At 45.2% G+C, this 18565-nt stretch overlaps 2 protein-coding genes across 8 annotated transcripts in view; both read left to right on the forward strand.

Moving 5' to 3' along the window:
• Ahcyl2 (adenosylhomocysteinase like 2) overlaps window positions 1-7432 on the forward strand; it is a 185854-nt gene extending 178422 nt beyond the window's left edge. For all 6 annotated transcript variants that reach the window (XM_004661216.2, XM_012949359.2, XM_045160308.1 and 3 more), the window contains 4 exons: window positions 928-996; window positions 1108-1186; window positions 3394-3514; window positions 3854-7432. In XM_004661216.2, coding sequence (XP_004661273.1) covers window positions 928-996; window positions 1108-1186; window positions 3394-3514; window positions 3854-3860 — 276 coding nt within the window. In that variant the 3' untranslated portion in view covers window positions 3861-7432. The remainder of the gene's footprint in view (window positions 1-927; window positions 997-1107; window positions 1187-3393; window positions 3515-3853) is intronic.
• A 10859-nt stretch (window positions 7433-18291) lies between these two features.
• Window positions 18292-18565, forward strand: part of Strip2 (striatin interacting protein 2) — a 62942-nt gene continuing 62668 nt past the window's right edge. For both annotated transcript variants that reach the window (XM_045160969.1, XM_045160970.1), the window contains exon 1: window positions 18292-18454. In XM_045160969.1, coding sequence (XP_045016904.1) covers window positions 18308-18454 — 147 coding nt within the window. In that variant the 5' untranslated portion in view covers window positions 18292-18307. The remainder of the gene's footprint in view (window positions 18455-18565) is intronic.

Raw genomic sequence — 18565 nt, forward strand, 5'->3', positions numbered from 1 at the left:
GGGACCCATGCAAGCCAGATGCACAAGGTGGCACATGCATCTGGAGTTCATTTACAATGGCAGGAAGCCTTGGTGTGCTCATTCTCTCTCTCTCTCTCTCTCTCTCTACCTACCTACCTACCTACCTATGTCTCTTTCTCTACCTCTCTCAAATAAATAAAATTTTTTTAAAAAAAGGGGTGCACCACCATTGCCATCTTAACCTCCTATCTTGACTTTGCTTCTCTTCCCCAGTCCTGGCTTCCTAACTGCTCCCTGCTCTTATGATGAAGCTTTCTCTTTGGGGAAAGATAATAAGGGGACAATGATACTTTTCCTGGGTCTCAATTTCCAATCAATTTCCTTTTCTTCCTTTATTTAAAAAATATTTTTGTTTATTTATTTGTTTACTTGAGAGAGAGAGAGAATGGGCACACCAGGTCCTCCAGCCACTACAATCAAACTCCAGATGCACGTGCCTCCTTGTGCATCTGGCTTACATGGGTCCTGGAGAGTCGAACCGGGATCCTTTGGCTTTGCAAGCAAACACCTTAACTGCTAAGCCATCTCTCCAGCCCTTTTTTTAAGGTAGGGTCTCACTTGTAGCCCAGGCTGACATGGAACTTCCTCTGCAGTTCCAAGCTGGCCTCAAACTCACAGTGATCCTTCTGTGAGTGCTAATTTAAGATGTGTACTGCCGTGCCCAGCTTTTCTTTTTAACAGAATATTTATTTATTTGCAAACACAGAGAATGGGCACACCAGGGCCTCTTGCCACTGCAAATGGACTCCAGATGCCTGTGGCACTTTGTGCATCTGGCTTTATGTGGGTACTGGGGAATTGTTCCCCGGATCGTCAGGCATTGCAAGCAAGTGTCTCGACTGCCAAGCCATCTCCCCAGCCCAGCAACTGTCCTAAACTCTTCGTGTCTTCACTTTTGATCACTAGGGCCGTCTGCTGAACCTAAGCTGCTCCACAGTGCCTACATTTGTGCTCTCAATCACTGCTACTACTCAGGTAAGCTCCGGACAGCGGAGCAGCAGTCACCGCGGGTCCTCAGACTGCGGGGCGTCTCTGGATGGTGGCAGACTGCTGCGAACCGAGTGTCATCTCTGCCTCTGTTTCCAGGCTCTCGCCTTGATAGAGCTTTACAACGCTCCTGAGGGTCGCTATAAGCAGGATGTCTACCTGTTGCCCAAGAAAATGGGTAAGCCGTTCTTCCTTCTCCATTCTTAGCAGAATAATTCAGTGTCAGAAGCTAAAGAAAGCTTGAGGACATTAAGTTCTTACAAGAAAAAAAGAGAGAGACAGAGAACTAGTATCCTAGGTTCTATTTCCAGTTAAGTTATCCAGTGTTCATATAGGTTGCCCTATGATGTTCTGGCATTTTGTTTTGATTAAACTTAGATGTATGAGACTTATTTTTATCTTTATTAGTTTTGAGGCAAAGTTTCTCTGTGTAATGGAGGCTGGACTTGACCCTTCCGCCTCCCCCCATTCCTCCTGCCTCAGCCTTCTAAGTGCTGGGATTCTAGGTGTGTGCCATGTCTAGCCTACCTGTGAATTTTTTTTCAAGGTAGGATCTCACTCTAGCCCAGGCTGACCTGGAACTCTGTCTGTAGCTCCAGGCTGCACTGGAACTCAGCTGTTTTCTACCTCTACCTCCTGAGTGCTGGGATTAAAGGTATGCAATACCACACCTGGCTCTATTTGTGAATTTGTTGTTGCTGCTTTCTTTTTTTCTTTTTTCTTTTTTTTTTTTTTTGAGGTAGTGTTTCAGTCTAGCTCAAGCTGACCTGAATTCACTCTGTAGTCTCAGGGTGGCCTCGAACTCACTGTGATCTTCCTACCTCTGCCTCCCAAGAGCTACTTAAAGGTGTGTGCCACCACACCTGGCCATAAGGAGTTTTTAAGAAGTTTCTTTCCCTCCCTCCCCCTCCCCTCTTTTTGTCCCCAGGAAGGTTTTCACTCTAGCTCAGGCTGACATAGAATTCACTTTGTAGTCTTAGGGTGGCCTCAAATTCATGGCCATCCTTTTTCCTCCTGAGCACTGGAATTAAAGGCGTGCACCATCATGTACAGCTTGAACAAACTATTTGCAAAAGGGACTACTTATAGCTCAAAGGATACTGCAGCAAGAAAGTTAACCAGGGCTGGAGAGATGGCTTAACAGTTAAGGCACCCGCTTTCATAACCTAATAACCTGAGTTTGATTCCCCAGTATCCATGTAAAGCTAGATGCCCAAAGGGACACATGCATCTAGAGTTCATTTGTAGTGGCTAGAGGTCCTGGTGCTCTCATTCTCTCCCTCCCCCCCCACCCCCGTTTGCAAATAAATTAATAAAAATATTTGAAATAAAAAAGAAAGCCAGGCTTGGTGGTGCGTGCCTTTAATCCCAGAATTTGGGAGGCAGAGGTAGGAGGATTGCCATGAGTTCAAGGCCACCCTGAGACTACATAGTGAATTCCAAGTCAGCCTGGGCTAGAGCGAGACCCTACCTCAGAAAAAAAAAAAAATTAAAAATAAAAGAAAGTTAACCAGATTTTGTGTGGACACTTACTAAGCACTACAGAGAATGGGTAGGAGAAAAAAAAATACTAAAATGTAAAAACATTAGATAGTTAAATGTTATCTTTTTCAATTTCTTTTTAAATTTTTACTTAGTTACAAGCAGAGAAAGAATGAATGACCTCTTGCAAATGATCTCCAGATGTATGTACTACTTTCTGTATCTGGCTTTAGGTAGCTGCTGGGTAATTGAACCTGGGCTGGCAGGCTTTTATAAGCAAGCACCTTTTTTTTTGGTTTTTCAAGGTAGGGTCTTGCTCTAGCCCAGGCTGGAATTCACTATGTTGTCTCTGGGTGCCCTTGAACTCATGGCTATCCTCCTACCTCTGCCTCCCGAGTACTGGGATTAAAGGCGTGCGCCACCACGCCTGGCTTAAGCAAGCACCTTTAACCACTGAGTTATTTTCTCCAGCCCCTAGTTGTTTTTTTCCAGTTGTCTCAGATGTTGGTCCTTCTGTACAGAGTCCAAAGCAAAACTCAGTCTATAGCTCTAGGCTGTCCTCAAACTCACAGCGATCCTCCTCCTACCTCAGCCTTCTGGCCGCGCCACACCACCACACCTGGACCCCCCTTTTTTTTTTAAGACCCTAAGGCCTATTGATTCTTTTATCCTCTACCTCTCCTGAGGAGGAAAATAGTTCAAGACTGAGTTAGTTACTGGGAAAAAAATGTTTTGGGGTCGACGCTAATGGCAGTCATTCCTTAGATTTGCGCAGAAGTCAAGTACTTGTCGCTCGGTTGCAGAATTAGAACATGTCTTCTGACTTTTTAAGGCCTTTCTTGCGGACAGTAGCTAGACAGAAGGTGTGAATACTTATGCCATGGTTTCTGGGGTTCATTCCAGATGAGTATGTGGCAAGCCTGCACCTGCCTACCTTTGATGCCCACCTGACAGAGCTGACGGATGAACAGGCCAAGTATCTGGGACTCAACAAGAATGGGCCCTTCAAGCCTAATTACTACAGGTATTGTGGGCTCTCCAGGTAACAGGGAAGGAGCTTCCTGCACTACAGCTGGTCATTGCCTGCCCCACTGCCTACATTTTCTTGAACTCAGAAACATACACACATTGTCCCTTGGTGCCACCCCTGAAGCACTCTGTATGATCTTCTGCAAACATTAGTGTTCTCCCTTCCCAAGAAATACTGCCTTTTTCAACAATATGAAAAAGAGCACCAGAGTCAAATGTGCTTACCATACATTCTAGAAAAGCCCCTGCCTCCCTGTTATACCTTTAGATAGGCTCGTGTTCCAGCATCCCCATTAGCTGATAGCATCAGTCTCATTTTTCTTTTTCTCACCAGGTATTAAATTCCTGTAACTGAAGCCAGAAGACATTTTAAGGAATAGAACTCCATGCCTTTTCTCCACTACTCTCCAAGGAAGAACCTAGCAAGCTGCTTCTCCAGTCAGAGCTGCTCGCCGTGCTCACCCTATGTGTTAGGTTATTTATTTATTAAAATCTAGAATCCTGTGCCTGGAGCCTTGGCCCAGAGTGTGATTACTACTCATAGGGCCATGAGAGCCGCGGAGGCCAGGCTAAGGAAAGGAAGAGATGGGTAACCATTCCTAGTGCATCGGTCACATCATTGCCCACTGACAGAATCCTCAGCAGTGGCTCCTTTCTCTTTCCAGGCTCAGGAGTTAGTTCAGGGATGCCAAACGCCCTGTTCCTTAGGGTAGTAAGGCATAAATCTTCAGCAGCTGCCTTTCTCAAAGCTTTGTCCCTTTCCCAAGTAAGGCCTTCTGAAAGCCACTGATTTAACATGGCCTGGATTCCCAACCTTGACAGACCCTAACACTGCCTTCTTTATGGAAAGGCTGGAGAGAGAAGGCATGTGAAGTCTCACGAGCTGCACCAGGAACTCAGCCGTGCCTGTGCCTGTGCCTACTGGGGTCTCCTTATTTACCCAAGACTCCTCTCTTCTCCTTTAATACTTGTGTCCATTTTGATGCTTTCTGGTTCCAAGGAGGAGTGCCTCCATGATCTCCATAGTTCTGGTGTTTGTCAGACTTCTTCCTAACCCACCAAAGTCCACTTAGGAAGTGGGGGAGCAGCTCCATTTACACCCAGAGTTTTGCTTCCATGTCATTTAACTGGATAGTTTTCCTAGCAAACCCCCACCAGGCTGGCAGCGTCTCAAAATAAGGAGGGCTTGTGGAATACTGCTTTCTGAAATTTCTGTTTTGCCTGGAACTATTTCTGAAACTGAGCTGGGAAAGACTTGGAAGTTTAAACCTTTGGAAATGGGGCAAGTCTTTGAGGCACACACTTGACATCCCAAAGGAACAAGTATGTTCGTTTGTTTCCCAGCAAAGACTAAGCAGTTTGCTTGGCTAAGGAAGAAAGAAAGGCACTGTAAAGAGTAAACTCCACCAGATAATCAAAACTACTTTGATGACTGGGGATACAGCTCAGTGCTAGAGCACTTTTCTACCATATACAAGACCCAGGTTTCAGTCCCTGGGTACCACCAAAAATTTTTAAGAAAATAACAAAAAACAAACCTAGTTTGAACCTCATCAGACATTCATCCCTGTGGCTGTTACCGTTGATGAAAGCGAGATCTGCAATCTGATCTGTCTTTCTTCTCTGTTGGCATATCTTTATAATCTGACCCCTTTCATTTAAGGATTCTGTTTCAGAGGTTTCTTAAGTAACTCAAGCTTTATAAAATAATTAGTAATATGAGCAGTGTGAAATTTTATGTTCCACCCAAGAGATTTCTTTTGGAAACTGACTGACTACTTTTAAGGTTTTCATTGGACTCAATTGGTTCTAAAAGTTAAAACCTGGAGTGACCCTAGGAATCTTCAGCAAAATGAATCTCTCCCATAGCCCACCCTTTTAAGCAGCCTCACATTTGCTTCCCATGCTTTACTTATGCTGGTCAGCCTCAAAGTCTCAAGACCAAAGTGACTGAGAAAACACCAGAGTACCCAGAATTATAACCTTCCCCTCTCGTTCCTCCTCCCCTGCCTCCACACTCCAGCTTCCCGCGGTCTTCATGTATGCCCTCGAGGCTAGAGTGGAAGTGTCCTTACTTTTGGAGATACAGAGGTAGAACTTGAGTAAGTAGCTATTTGCCTCATTAAACAGTATATAGACTCAACCCATAGAGTGAATCATCAAAAGACACGTGTGGAAAAGTGCCACATAATATGACTATTTTCTGTTTTTTATAAGACCATAAATGCTAAAAAATCCCACTAGACTACTCAATTCTTCTGCTTGCCATGATTTTTATCTTAATTAATTGAAGCGCTCACTCTCTGAGTTTTTTTGTTTGTTTTTTGAGGTAGGGTCTCTCTCTAGCCCAGGCTGACCTGGAATTCACTATGTGGTCTCAGGCTGGCCTCGAACTCCCAGAGATTCTCTTACCTCTGCCTCCTGAGTGCTGGGGATTAAAGGTGTACGCCACCACACCCGGCTTTCTTGTTTTTTGAGACAGGGTTTCACTCTGTAGCTCAGGCTAGTCTAGATCTCACTGTGTCACCCAGGCTCAAACTCATGGCAGTCACCCTGCCTCAGCCAGGTATTAAAGGTGCAACCACACCTGATGACTCTTAATTGGATCTTTTTAGCAAAAGTTTCAGATCTTTTTACCTCATGTTGTATCCAAAACAGATGTCAATAGGCAGACATCTGGACTCTAACCTATTATGTTCTTAAGCCAAAAAATCATAGCTGTCAGCAAAGCCTTGCTCTCTACAGAGCTTACTATGTGCTGGCACTTATAAAATACACCATACTAAGCCAGGCATGGTGGCGCACACCTTTAATCCCAGCACTCGGGAGGCAGAGGTAGGAGGATCGCCATGAGTTCAAGGCCACCCTGAGAAATACAGAATGAATTCCAGGTCAGCCTAGACTAGAGTGAAACCCTACCTCGAAAAACAGAAAAGAAAAAAAAAAAAATACACCACACTAAAGAGACCTGCTCCATATAGAAAAGGTGCCACACAGGCTTCAACGTTAGGTGGCAGTGTGACTGCCCATGGCGAGTATTCACCTTTGAGTTGTAGAGAATCTTACCCTCCGGAGACCCTGTGTCCCTGACCCCTGGTATAGCTCAGTGGTAAAGCATTTGCCTTTGCACAAAGCCCTGGGTTGAATGCTCATTACTTGGGGTACAGAAAAAGAGAGAAGGTGGCCCAAGCTCTCTATTTGGGTTCTCCCTATTGGAACCAGGTCATTCCCTCTAACCTTGGAATCAGAGCAACCTCCTCCTTAGCATCCTAGCTGTCAGGAGGCAAGGGAAGAACCTAATTATCTCTTTCTATGTGGTCCTGGTCTGTGGGGATACATAACCATTTACTGCAAAGCATTTGTGCTAGTTTCAAGGTCTTCTTGCCTTCTTGGTGGAAATATTGTTTCTTTTGTCTTACAAAGTCAAACGCCTTCTGCCTTCAGTGTTCTTTCCCGCTGCCCTCCTGCCTTCCCCCTCACCCACCCCTCCCGGGTGAGCACGGCTCTCCATGGCCACATACTCCTGCAAAGCTTATTTGCTGCTTGGCTTTTCTCTGAACAGATCTGAAATTGCTGCTCCTGTGGTTTTTCTCAAAATTAACTTTGTCATGGTTTAAAAATAAAATCCAAATGCGTTGTTGCATTAAGCTTTTTTTAATAAAGGAAAATTATGGAAAGAAAGTAGGCAACACCAGCAAATTATATGTGGACAAGTCCTAACCTATATATATATATATACGTATCTATCTAAATAATTGTCTAGTCCTCACTGTCCTCTTCTGACAGGAGTAAAACCTCTAAGGATCACCAGTTCTGAGAAGCTCTTGGAAATCTTTATGTCTAAGCGATTGTATTAGATCAGCAATAATGACTATGTAATCTCAAAAGACAAATAAAATACTCTTAAAATGGATTTGTGGGCTGAGTGTATTTTCCTTGCTTCTGTGGGCCAGGAATTCAGAGATGAAAGGTCTCTGAGCAAAAACTACTGAGGTTGAGGCTGCCACAAGCCAGATGGGAACAGCTGACGCAGTTATCAATAGGCATGTTTAAAAAAAATGAGACTCTGGCTGGAGAGATGGCTTGACCCTAGATCGAGGCTCGATTCCCCAGGACCCACGTTAGCCAAATGCACAAGGGGGTGCACGTGTCTGGAGTTCAGTTGCAGTGGCTGGAGGCCCTGACTCGCCCATTCTCTCTCCCTCCCTCCCTCCCTCTCTTTCCCTGCCTCTCTCTCTCCCTCTCTCTCTCTCTCTCCCTTTCTCTTTCTCTCTCTCTCCCTCCCTCCCTCCTTCCCTCTCTCTCTCTCTGCCTCTTTCTCTCTCTGTCACTCTCAAATAAATTAACAATAACCAAAAAATTTAAAACTTGTTCCAAGCTGGATCACTCCACAGATAAATAAATACCTTGTGCCTTCCACACCACCTCTCCTTGACACCATGGCTATGTATAAAGAAAAAATGCCTTCTCAGAATCACTGCCCTGGAGAACTGAGGACTGTAGCGTTAGTTAAGGTAGAAAAAACTAAAGCACAAGTCTAGGTTCTTCAAAGCCACTGTGTTCTGCCCTTAGTTTGGAACCAGAGGCCCCAAACACCCAGGACCTGGCTACATCCAGCCAAAGGGAAAGAAAAACGATTGAGGCAAAAGTTTGGCTCTAAATCAGTGACCAGAAGATAAATCCAATTGTGGGTTCCTTTCTGATAGCTGCATGTGTGCATGATGCACATGTCTTGTGCAGATATACAAGCCCTGTGCACATGTGTGTAGAGACCAGAGATTGAGTGTCCTCTTTTTGTCACTTTTGTTCCACTTTTATTTCCTTGAGAGGGGTTTATTGAACCTGGAGCTGGCTGTTTATGTTAGACTGGCTGACCAGCATTTCCTTATCCACCCCACTCAGCCCTGGGGTTACAAGCATTCATAGCCAAACTCAGCTTTTTTTTTTTTTTTTCCAAGGTAGGGTCTCACTCTAGCCCAGGCTGACCTGGAATTCACTATGAAGTCTCAGGGTGGCCTCGAACTCACGGCAATCCTACCTCTGCCTCCCGAGTGCTGGGATTAAAGGCATGTGCCACCACGCCCGTCTTGAACTTTAAATTGAGAGAAAGAGGCAGATAGAGAATGGGCACACCAGGGTCTTCAGCCACTGCAAACAAACTCCAGACACCTGCACCACCTGGGGCATCGGGCTTATGTGGGTCTTGGGGAATTTAACCTGGGTCCTTTGGCTTTGCAGGCAAGTGCCTTAACTGCTGAGCCATCTCTCCAGTACGAAACTAACTTTGATATCTTATATGCAAGATGTTTTCATCCCTAATGGAATCTTCTGCCACTTCTAGTCATTTAAGCTGCGAGCCAGCGAGCTAGACTACTCTGGGAAGTTGGTAATAATTCAAAGGCTGGTGCCACTCTCATTAAGAGGAGAAAGCAGGGCTGGAGAGATGGCTTAGTGGTTAAGACACTTGCCTGTAATGCCAAAGGACCCAGGTTTGATTCCCCAGGATCCACATAAGCCCGATGCACAAGGGGAGGTACATGTGTCTGGAGTTCGTTTGCAGTGACCAGATGCCCTGGTGCACCCATTCTCGCTTTCTCTCCCTCTCTACCTCTTTCTCTTTCTCAAATAAATTAAAAAAAAAAAAAAAAAAAGACTTTTGTGAAGAACGGAAACTTGTTGGCTGGGCTAAGTTTCAGACAAGGAATGGCTCAGGCTGCTCTATATGTTTCTCTACCTTACAAGTACTATGGAAATGGCTGACTAAAGCCAATTTAGGTTTGAATCCCAACTCATAAATGTAATTATATAACCAATCAAATTATATAAATCAGATAGCTAATAAGAATCTCGTTGTTGTCTGTGAAATACATAATGCTTATCTCCTAGGGTGAAGACTATTAACCAGCACTGTACGAAAGGACTGTTTAGGGTCTGGGGAGGCGGCTCAGTTAACAAAGTGCTTGCCACGCAAATGGAGGGCCTGAGTTTGGATCCCTAGAACCCACATCAAGCCACGTTATAACACAAGTGTCTTTGTCATCCTAGCAGGCCTGTGGTGAGAAGGGAAGCAGAGTCAGGAGAATCTGCCAGAAGCACACATGCCAAGTAGCCAGAGGAAGAAGTGAACAATGAAAGGTCCCACCAACAAGTCGCCCAACCAGTCCTCTGACAACACACATGCCATGGCTCATGGGCACCCACAATCACACACATGGACATGCGTAAACACATCACACAAAAATACATTTTATGGGGAGGGGAGGGAATTACCATGGCTTATTGTCTATCATGAAAGTTGTCGATAAAAAAATTAATTAATTAAAAACTACATTTGGGGCTGGGGAAATGGCTTAGCAGTTAAGGCATTTGCCTGTGAAGCCTAAGGACCCACATAAGCCAGATGCACAAGGGGGTACATGAGTCTGGAGTTCATTTGCAATGGCCCTGGTATGCCCATTGTCTGTCTCTCAAACAAATAAATTTTTTTGTCGTCATTTTGTTTTCTGAGGAAGGGTCTCACTCTAGCTCAGGCTGACCTGGAATTCACCATGTAGTCTCAGGGTGGCCTCGAACTCACAGCAATCCTCCTACCTCTGCCTCCCGAGTGCTGAGATTAAAGGCATACGCCACCACTCCCAGCTAATAAATAATTTTTTTTAAATACATTTTATAGCGATTGACACACATCAATCAATTCCATATCTCAGGCTAGGGCCCTATAGGTTCTATTGCACCATTACACCCATATGTGCCTTTGGAGGAAAGAGAGTGTTCTATTCTTTTTCTACTTTATTACCCTATCTGTCTCATAGCCTCAAAAACAGGTACTTTGGGCTGAAGAGATGGCTCATAGGCTAAAGCATTTGCCTGGAAGCTCTAAAGACCAGGTTTCAATTCCCCAGTACCCATGTAAAGCCAGATACACAGTGGTGCATGCATCTGGAGTTTGGAGTGGCTGGAGGCCCTGATGAACCATCTCTCTCTCTGTCCTCTTTCTGCTTGAAAATAAATTTTAAATTTTATTTTTATTTATGTGAGAGAGAGAGATTGAAAGAGAAAGAGGCAGATATGGAATGGGCGTGGCAGGGCCTTCAGCTGCTGCAAACAAACACCCAATGCATGCATCACCTTGTGCATATGGCTTATGTGGGATCTGGGGAATCAAACCTTGGTTCTTTGACTTTGCAGGCAAGTGCCTTAACCACTAAGCCATCTCTCCAGTACAGTAACAATATTAAAATAAACAAACAAACAGGGAACTTGGGCTGGAGAAATGGCTTAGTGGCTAAGGTGCTTGCCTGCAAAGCCTAAGGACTCAGGTTTGACTCTCCAAATCCCACATAAGCCAGATGCACACAGGCGAAGCACAGGGTTGCACATGCACCCTAGGTGGCGCAAGCGTCTGGAGTTCAATTTCAGTGGCTGATGCTCTGGCACACCAATTCTGTCTCACTTGCTTTCTCTAAAAACAAAAAAAGTAACATTAAACACTTTTGCATGTTATTTTTAAGCTTTCATAGTACCAGATGTTATGAATTAATCAAGTATTTGACCTACATGTATTATTGTGTTTAAATGGAGAAAGGAGTATCATTTGATTTTTCAAAAGAATTGTTCTATTTTTTTATGAGCAACAGAGATTGCCACTGCGGTCAAACTCCAGGCACATGCGCCACCTTGTGCATATGCATTATCTCATGCATTTAGTTTACATGAGTTCTGGGGAGTCAAACCTGGGTCCTGAGGCTTTGCAGGCAAGCGCCTTGACTGCTAAGCCATCTCTCCAGCCCTATAGTTTGATTTCTGTAATTATCCCTATCTATACCTCCATTTCTCTGCCAGCAAACAGTTTGGGAACAAAATTTGAGTTTGGGGACAAGGAAAATTGATGGCACTTTTTTTTTTTTTTTTTTTTTTTTGTGAAGGCAGTGTATCACTCTAGCCAAATGACCAGGATTTCCCTCTATATCCTTAGGCTAGCCTTGAACTCCCAGTGATCTTCCTACCTTAGCCACCCACAGTGCTGGAACTAGTGCTAGAATTAAAGGTGTGTGCCACCTCCCAGTACTTGGGAGGCAGAGATAGGAGGATTGCTGTGAGTTCAAAGCCAGTCTGAGACTACATAGTGAATTCCATGTCAGCCTGGGCTAGAGTGAGACCCTATGTCAAAAAAAAAAAAAAAATGGTGCAGAGCTGGAGAAATGGCTTAGTGGTTAAGGTGCTTGCCTGCAAAGCCAAAGGACCCAGGTTCATGGTTCCTCAGGACTTATATAGGCTAGATGCACAAAGGGGTGCATGCATCTAGAGTTCATTTGCAGTGGCTGGAGGCCAAAGCACACCCATTCTTTCTCTCTCTGCCTATTTTCCTCTCTCTCTCTCAAATAAATAAAGAAAAATTTACAAAGTTTAAAAAAATGGAGCAGAAGAATCACACACACACACACACACATGAACATGCATGCACAAGCCAGTACTCATCTCAGGGAACACCTCAGCAAATATGGAAAGACAGGCCTGCTGAGATGGCTTAGATGTTAAAGCACTTGCCTGCAAAACCAAAGGACCCAGATTCTATTCCCCAAGAACCATGTAAGCCAGATGAACAAGGTGGCACATGCATCTGGAGTTCATTTGCCACGGGTACAGGCCCGCTTGCGCGCGCGCGCGCACACTCTCTCTCTCTCTCTCTCCCTGTCTACCTCTCAAATAAATAAAAATAACTTTTTTTTGTTTGTTTTGTTTTGGGTTTTCGAGGTAGGGTCTCATTTTAGCTCAGGCTGACCTGGAATTCTCTATGTAGTCTCAAGGTGGCCTCAAACTCATAGTGATCCTTTTACCTCTGCCTCCCAAGTGCTGGGATTAAAGGCATGTGCCACCACGCCCAGCCTAAAATAAAATATTTTTAAAAATAGAAAGACAGGGGCTGAAGAGATGGCTTAGTGGTTATGGAGCTTGCCTGCAAAGCCAAAGGACCCAGGTTCGATTCCCCAGAACCCATGTAAGCCAGATGCACAAGGTGGCACATGCATCTGGAGTTTGTTTGCAGTGGCTAGATGCTCTGGCATGCTCTCCCTCTCTTCCTCCCTCCCTTGTTCCTTCATAAATAAATAAATAAATAAGGAAAGACATAAAGACATGGGGACCATCAATGATTGCCAGACACACCTAAAAGGTTACCTCTGTAGTCAATAGTATTTGATGATTGCCACTCTTAATACTGTTTTTTTTGTTGTTGTTGTTTTTATTTTTATTTATTTATTTGAGAGCAACAGACATACAGAGAAAGAAGCAGATAGAGAGAGAGGGAGAATGGGCGTGCCAGGGCCTCTACCCACTGCAAATGAACTCCAGACACATGCACCCCCTTGTGCATCTGGCTAATGTGGGTCATGGGGAATCGAGCCTTGAACCAGGGTCCTTAGGCTTCACAGGCAAGCACTTAACCGCTAAGCCATTTCTCCACCCAATGATTACCACTCTTTTTCATGCCTGCAAATCCAAAGACCTATAGTTTTAGACTTTATTATTCATTTATTTATTTATTTGCAAGATGAGAGAGAGAAAGAGAGAGAGAGAGAGGTGCACCAAGGCCTCTAACTGCTGCAATGAATTCCAGATGTATGTGGCCTTTTGTGCATCTGGCTTTATGAGGGTGCTGGGGAATTGAACTTGGGTTCTTAGGCTTTGCAGGCAAACACCTTAACTGCTGAGCCACCTCTCCAGCCCTAGATTTTTTTTTTTTTCTTATTTATTTTATTTTTTCTCAATTTTTGTTAACATTTTCCATGATTATAAAAAATATCCCAACCGGAGTGGCAGCACATGCCTTTAATCCCAGCACTCGAGAGGTAGAGGTAGGAGGATTGCCATGAGTTTGAGGCCACCCTGAGACTCCATAGTAAATTACAGGTCAGCCTGGTCTAGAGTGAGACCCTACCTCGAAAAAATAAATAAATAAATAAATAATAATAAATAAAAAATATCCCATGGTAATCCCCTCCCACTTTCCCCTTTGAAATTCCATTCTCCATCATATCCCCTCCCCATCTCAATCATTCTACTTACATATATACAATACCGACCTATTAAATACCCTCCTCCCTTCCTTTCCTTTCCCTTCCCTCAATATCTCCTTTTCAACTTACTGGCCTCTGCTACTGAGTTTTCTCCTTCTCACGCAGAAGCCCAATCATCTGTAGCTAGGATCCACATAGGAGGGAGAACATGTAGCGCTTGGCTTTCTGGGCCTGGGTTACCTCACTTAGTATAATCCTTTCCAGATCCATTTTTCTGCAAATTTCATAACTTCATTTTTCTTTACCGCTGAGTAGAACGCCATTGTATAAATGTGCCACATTTCATTATCCACTCATCAGTTGAGGGACATCTAGGCTGGTTCCATTTCCCAGCAATTATAAATTGAGCAGCAATAAATATGGCTGAGCATGTACTTCTAAGGAAAGGAGATGAGTCCTTAGGATATAAGCCTAGGAGTGCTATAGCTGGGTCATATGCCTAGATTTTTTTTTTAAGCTTAAGGACCATTTGATTAACATTCACGAGACAAACAACAGTAGGCAAGCTGTACATCTCCATAACTGCTAAGGGGGGGGGGAGATGGTTAACAGGAAGAGAGGAAGTCGTCACTTTGAGTTAGGATCTAGAGAGCAGAAAGGTTTAACAATGGAGTCAGCAAGCAGCTGCATGGTGTTTGTGTGGTGATGGTGGCAGGTGTGTGTGTGTGTGTGTTTGTGTGTGTGTGTGTGTAGGTGGGAGGGGTGTCCTCAGAGAAACAGGGTCAGGTTAAAGTGCTGGCCCATAGTCAAAGAAGAAATTAGAAAGGGGAAAGGCAAAAGTATGCCTTTTGAGTTAGAACTCAAAAAAGCTTATAGTGAAGATCTGTAAGCACCCAACTGACCTATGGCTTCAAAGTTTCCAATGAATCTAGTTTGTTACTTCTTCCTTTTTTTTTTTTTTCCTAGACTTCTTCCTATTTTATGACAAGCTCTGAACATTTGAGCCTACACTGAACAGATTGATAGCTGATCTTTACTTTCTTCAAATCCACTAGGGTGTGGAAAAGTTCATGACTAAGGCTTCTTCTGTTGATTCTGTTCAATCCCCACAGCACCAACGCTGCAACCTCTTCTCTGACAGTAAAGCCAGATGGAGCTCTAGGCTCAGCCGTTGGCTTCAGACAGAAGACAAAGCGGACCTGAGTGCTGTCCTCCTTCCGGCTCCCAATAGATCAGGCTCTGCCCTTTACCAGGGAGACAGACAGAAAAAGACAGAAAGCTTCAAAATCTAGCTGCTATGGTGGGGATTTCTGCCACTGGCAGGAATACTACTACTGACTTGACTGGGCTTCCTGGGCTGTCAAGCCTTTGACATTGCAACATGATGTTGGCATCTTAAATGTGTTGGTGGGCCAGGCGTGGTGGCGCACGCCTTTAATCCCAGCACTAGGCAGAGGTAGGAGACTGCTGTGAGCTTGAGGCCACCCTGAGACTACATAATCAATTCTAGGTCATTCTAGGCTACAGTAAGACCCTACCTCAAAAAAAAAAAAAAAATGTTGGGGGGACTGGAGAAATGGAAATGGCTCAGCGATTAAAAACCACTTGCTTGCAAAGTCTGATGGCCTGGCTTCAATTCCCCAGTACCTATGTAAAGCCAGATGCATAAAATAAAATGATGCATGCATATGGAGTTCATTTGCAGTGGCTAGAGGCCCTGGTGTGCCTCTTTCTCTTTCTCTCTCTCCTTGCAAATAAGTCAATAGACATATTTAAGATCTGTTGGTAGTATCCTGGAATACAGGCAGCTCTTGGGATGCAGGATGGACACAGTAGGTTCACAAAAGAATAAGTTCTGGGGCTGTCAGTCTTAGAGGTCTGTTTAAGAGGAGAGGTACTGTGTAGAAGAAAGGTAGATAATGGACTTTTTTTTTTTGTAAGAAATCTAGTGCCTGTGTTACGGCAGGATTATCACACTAAAGTAGTGATAAACAAGGCGTGGGTTGTGGATTTTAATGTAGAGTATAATTTTTTAAGAGTTTAACAAATTATGCCCTGAAAAAAATCTAAAATCAAATTGTTCAGGCTCTGAGCCAAGACTTTCTTGGAAACTCACATCAGTTCAATTCTGTAAACCACGGGATTGCAATGGGAGAGTTTTCTCTCTAATGTATATGTTACAATATTTAAAGATAGTTTTGGGTTTTTAGCTAAAGGAAGAATACTACTGGCATCTCTCAGGAGGGAACAGGGTCCTGTTGAACTTCCTACCATGGGATAAGCGCCTCCCCCCCATAATAATTTTTCCACTCAAAATGTCAATAGTACAGAAATTGAGAAACTTGGTGATAAATGTATATAAAATGTGTCATACAAAAGCCAATGAAGAGCTGGGTACTGTAGCACATACCTATAATCCCAGGATGTGGGAGAGAAGTAGAAGCAGAAGGATCAGGAGTTCAAGGTCATCCTTGGCTATACAGTGGAGTTTAAGGTCAATCTGAGCTATATGAGACCCTGCCTCAAAAAAGAAAAAGGCACAGGCCTTTAATCCCAGCACTCAGGAGGCAGAGGTAGGAGGATCACCCTGAGTTCGAGGCCATCCTGAGACTACATAGTGAATTCCAGGTCAGCCTGAGCTAGAGTGAGACCCTACCATGATAAACCAAAATAAATAAAAACAAAAAATAAAATAAAATAAAAGAAGGAAGAGGAGGAAGAAAGTGGGGGGGGGGCAGCTCCATTCCCAAGAAGTTTAGAGCCACATTTGAATAGGAGTGGGGATGGGAAAGGAAAGGGAACATGAGTGGTGTCAGTTAGATGCTGGGGGTCAAAGGAGAGAAAGGTACCAGAAATCTCCAAGAAACACACCCTCTCTCTCAAGCCGGCCTTTACCTATCACCAACTGGCAGAAGGGGTAGGAGAAAAGGGATGGAGCTAAACTAGATCTGGTGGCTCATGCCTATAATCCCAGCACTCAAGAGATTGAAGGACTGGGGTGGAGGCAGATATGGGCAACATAGTTCTGGACTATTCTGGGTTTCAGTGCAAGATCCTGTCACTCATTCATAAATTAAGAAACGATGGAAGCTAGGCATGGTGGTGCACACCTTTAATCCCAGCACTCGGGAGGCAGAGGTAGGAGGATCGTCGTGAGTTCGAGGCCACCCTGAGACTACATTGTGAATTCCAGGTCAGCCTGGGCTAGAGTGAGACACTACCTCGAAAAAACAAACAAACAAAAAAGGATGGTGTTGTTCCTAAGATATGGTAAGAGGGAAATAATTCCTTTGTACCCTTGTTTGGGTAAATAATAGGAGATGCTAAGAGTTTTGGATCCCCAGGAAAGTTGGTTTGACACCAACACAGCCTGAATGGAATGAGTAGGCTCAAAAAAAAAAAAAAAAAACAGGCATTCTAGATGAGAAACGGATGGTAACGAATTAGAATCTTTAAGAAATTACAGTGATTAACCAAAAGTTTCCTCCAGAGAACCGACAACAGTGAGACAAGACACAATGATACCTTGGGAAATCCAAAGGGTTCTCTGGGAGTCCTGATTTCCTCATCAGTGATAATGAGGATGTGAAAATAACATATCAGAGACAGGTGTGATACCTGGAAAACACCTAGTCCGACGCATGGTACAAAGACGAATTCAAAACTCCCTCCAACCCCTTCCTAAAGCACCTGAATTATGGAGAGCAACTTAGTCCCACCCATCCGTTCCCTTCAGCCTGCTTGTCAAGTCCCAACTGCCATAAACTTACTGCAGGCTTCTTTCAGGTTATAACCCAGGGTTGTAGTGGGCCTCTATGGAGGACTTTAGAAAGGAGAGACGGGAGGGAGGGGATGAAGAGCAGATGCGGGTGAGGGCTTACCGACCAATTCACACCCCAAGGAAGATGCTGGAGGACAGATAACTGGGAGCAGTCGTCAGTCTCCTCAAGGGCACCAGAAATTTTAGTGAAGTAAAAAACGTGCCAGGTGTGGTGGTGCACGCGTCCTTTAGCCCCAGCACTTGGGAGGCTGAGGTAGGAGGATCGCCATGAGTTCAAGACCATCCTGAGTCTACATAGTGAATGCCAGGTCAGCCTGAGATTCTACCTCGAGTCAAAAAAAAAAAAAAAAAAAAAACCCAACCCTGCCCCAATCCCATTCCTCTACCCCCAGTCACCCCTCACTTGGACGGGAAGGGGTGGAGGTTCTTCAGAAAGCGCAAGTCCCTGGTTTCTGGTAGTGTGGCCCTTGGCTATCCAACAGTTCCATCCTTTCTCTGCGACTAAGCGGGATGCGGGACGTGAGCCGCAGCTGGAACCCGAGGGTCGGGTTCCGCGGAAACTGGGAGACGCAGACTGCAGTGGAACGGGGGAGGGGGGGGAGGGGGAAAGCAGTCTGATTGGGAGAAGATGGGGCTAAGTTGGCTGGAAGCGGATAAGCCGCGGGAACGGGAAGCCAACCCAAGCAGTCCCAGGCCACCATCCATGCCGCGGGAGAAAGAAAAAGAAAAAAAGAAAAAGAAAAAGAAAAAAGGAAAATACAGCCGAGGGGAGCAGAGTGGCGAAGCATATTCCTTGAAAAAGCCCCCACCTCTCCTAGTCCCGCCCATATGACGAGACAACCAATAGCAAAGAGGGGGCGGGTCCGCGGGACGCGCCGTCGGCCAATAGAAGCAGAGGGGGGCGTGGCCTGTCCCCGGGGCGCCCAGGCGGCGGGGTCGCCCGGGGCAGAGAAGCGCTGAGGCGCTGACGGAGAGCCGCCAACCCTGCCGCATGGAGGAGCCCGCGGCGGCCGGGGCCGGGAGCCAGCCGGCCAATGGTAACGGCAACGGCAACGGCAACGGCAACGGCAACGGCAAAGGGAAGCCGGCAGGACCCAAGGGCCGGGAAGCGTTCCGCAACCAGCGGCGGGAGTCGGAGGTGAGGAACCCGGCCGGAGAGCTTCACTGAGGGCAAGGAGACGCCCGCAGGCGGGAAGCGGCGGCCGAGGCGAGCGAGTCGGTCCCGGATCCCCCCCTACACACACACACA

This window comes from Jaculus jaculus, chromosome 10 (genome assembly GCF_020740685.1).
Source record: "Jaculus jaculus isolate mJacJac1 chromosome 10, mJacJac1.mat.Y.cur, whole genome shotgun sequence".
In the NCBI taxonomy this organism is placed as follows: Eukaryota; Metazoa; Chordata; class Mammalia; order Rodentia; family Dipodidae; genus Jaculus; species Jaculus jaculus.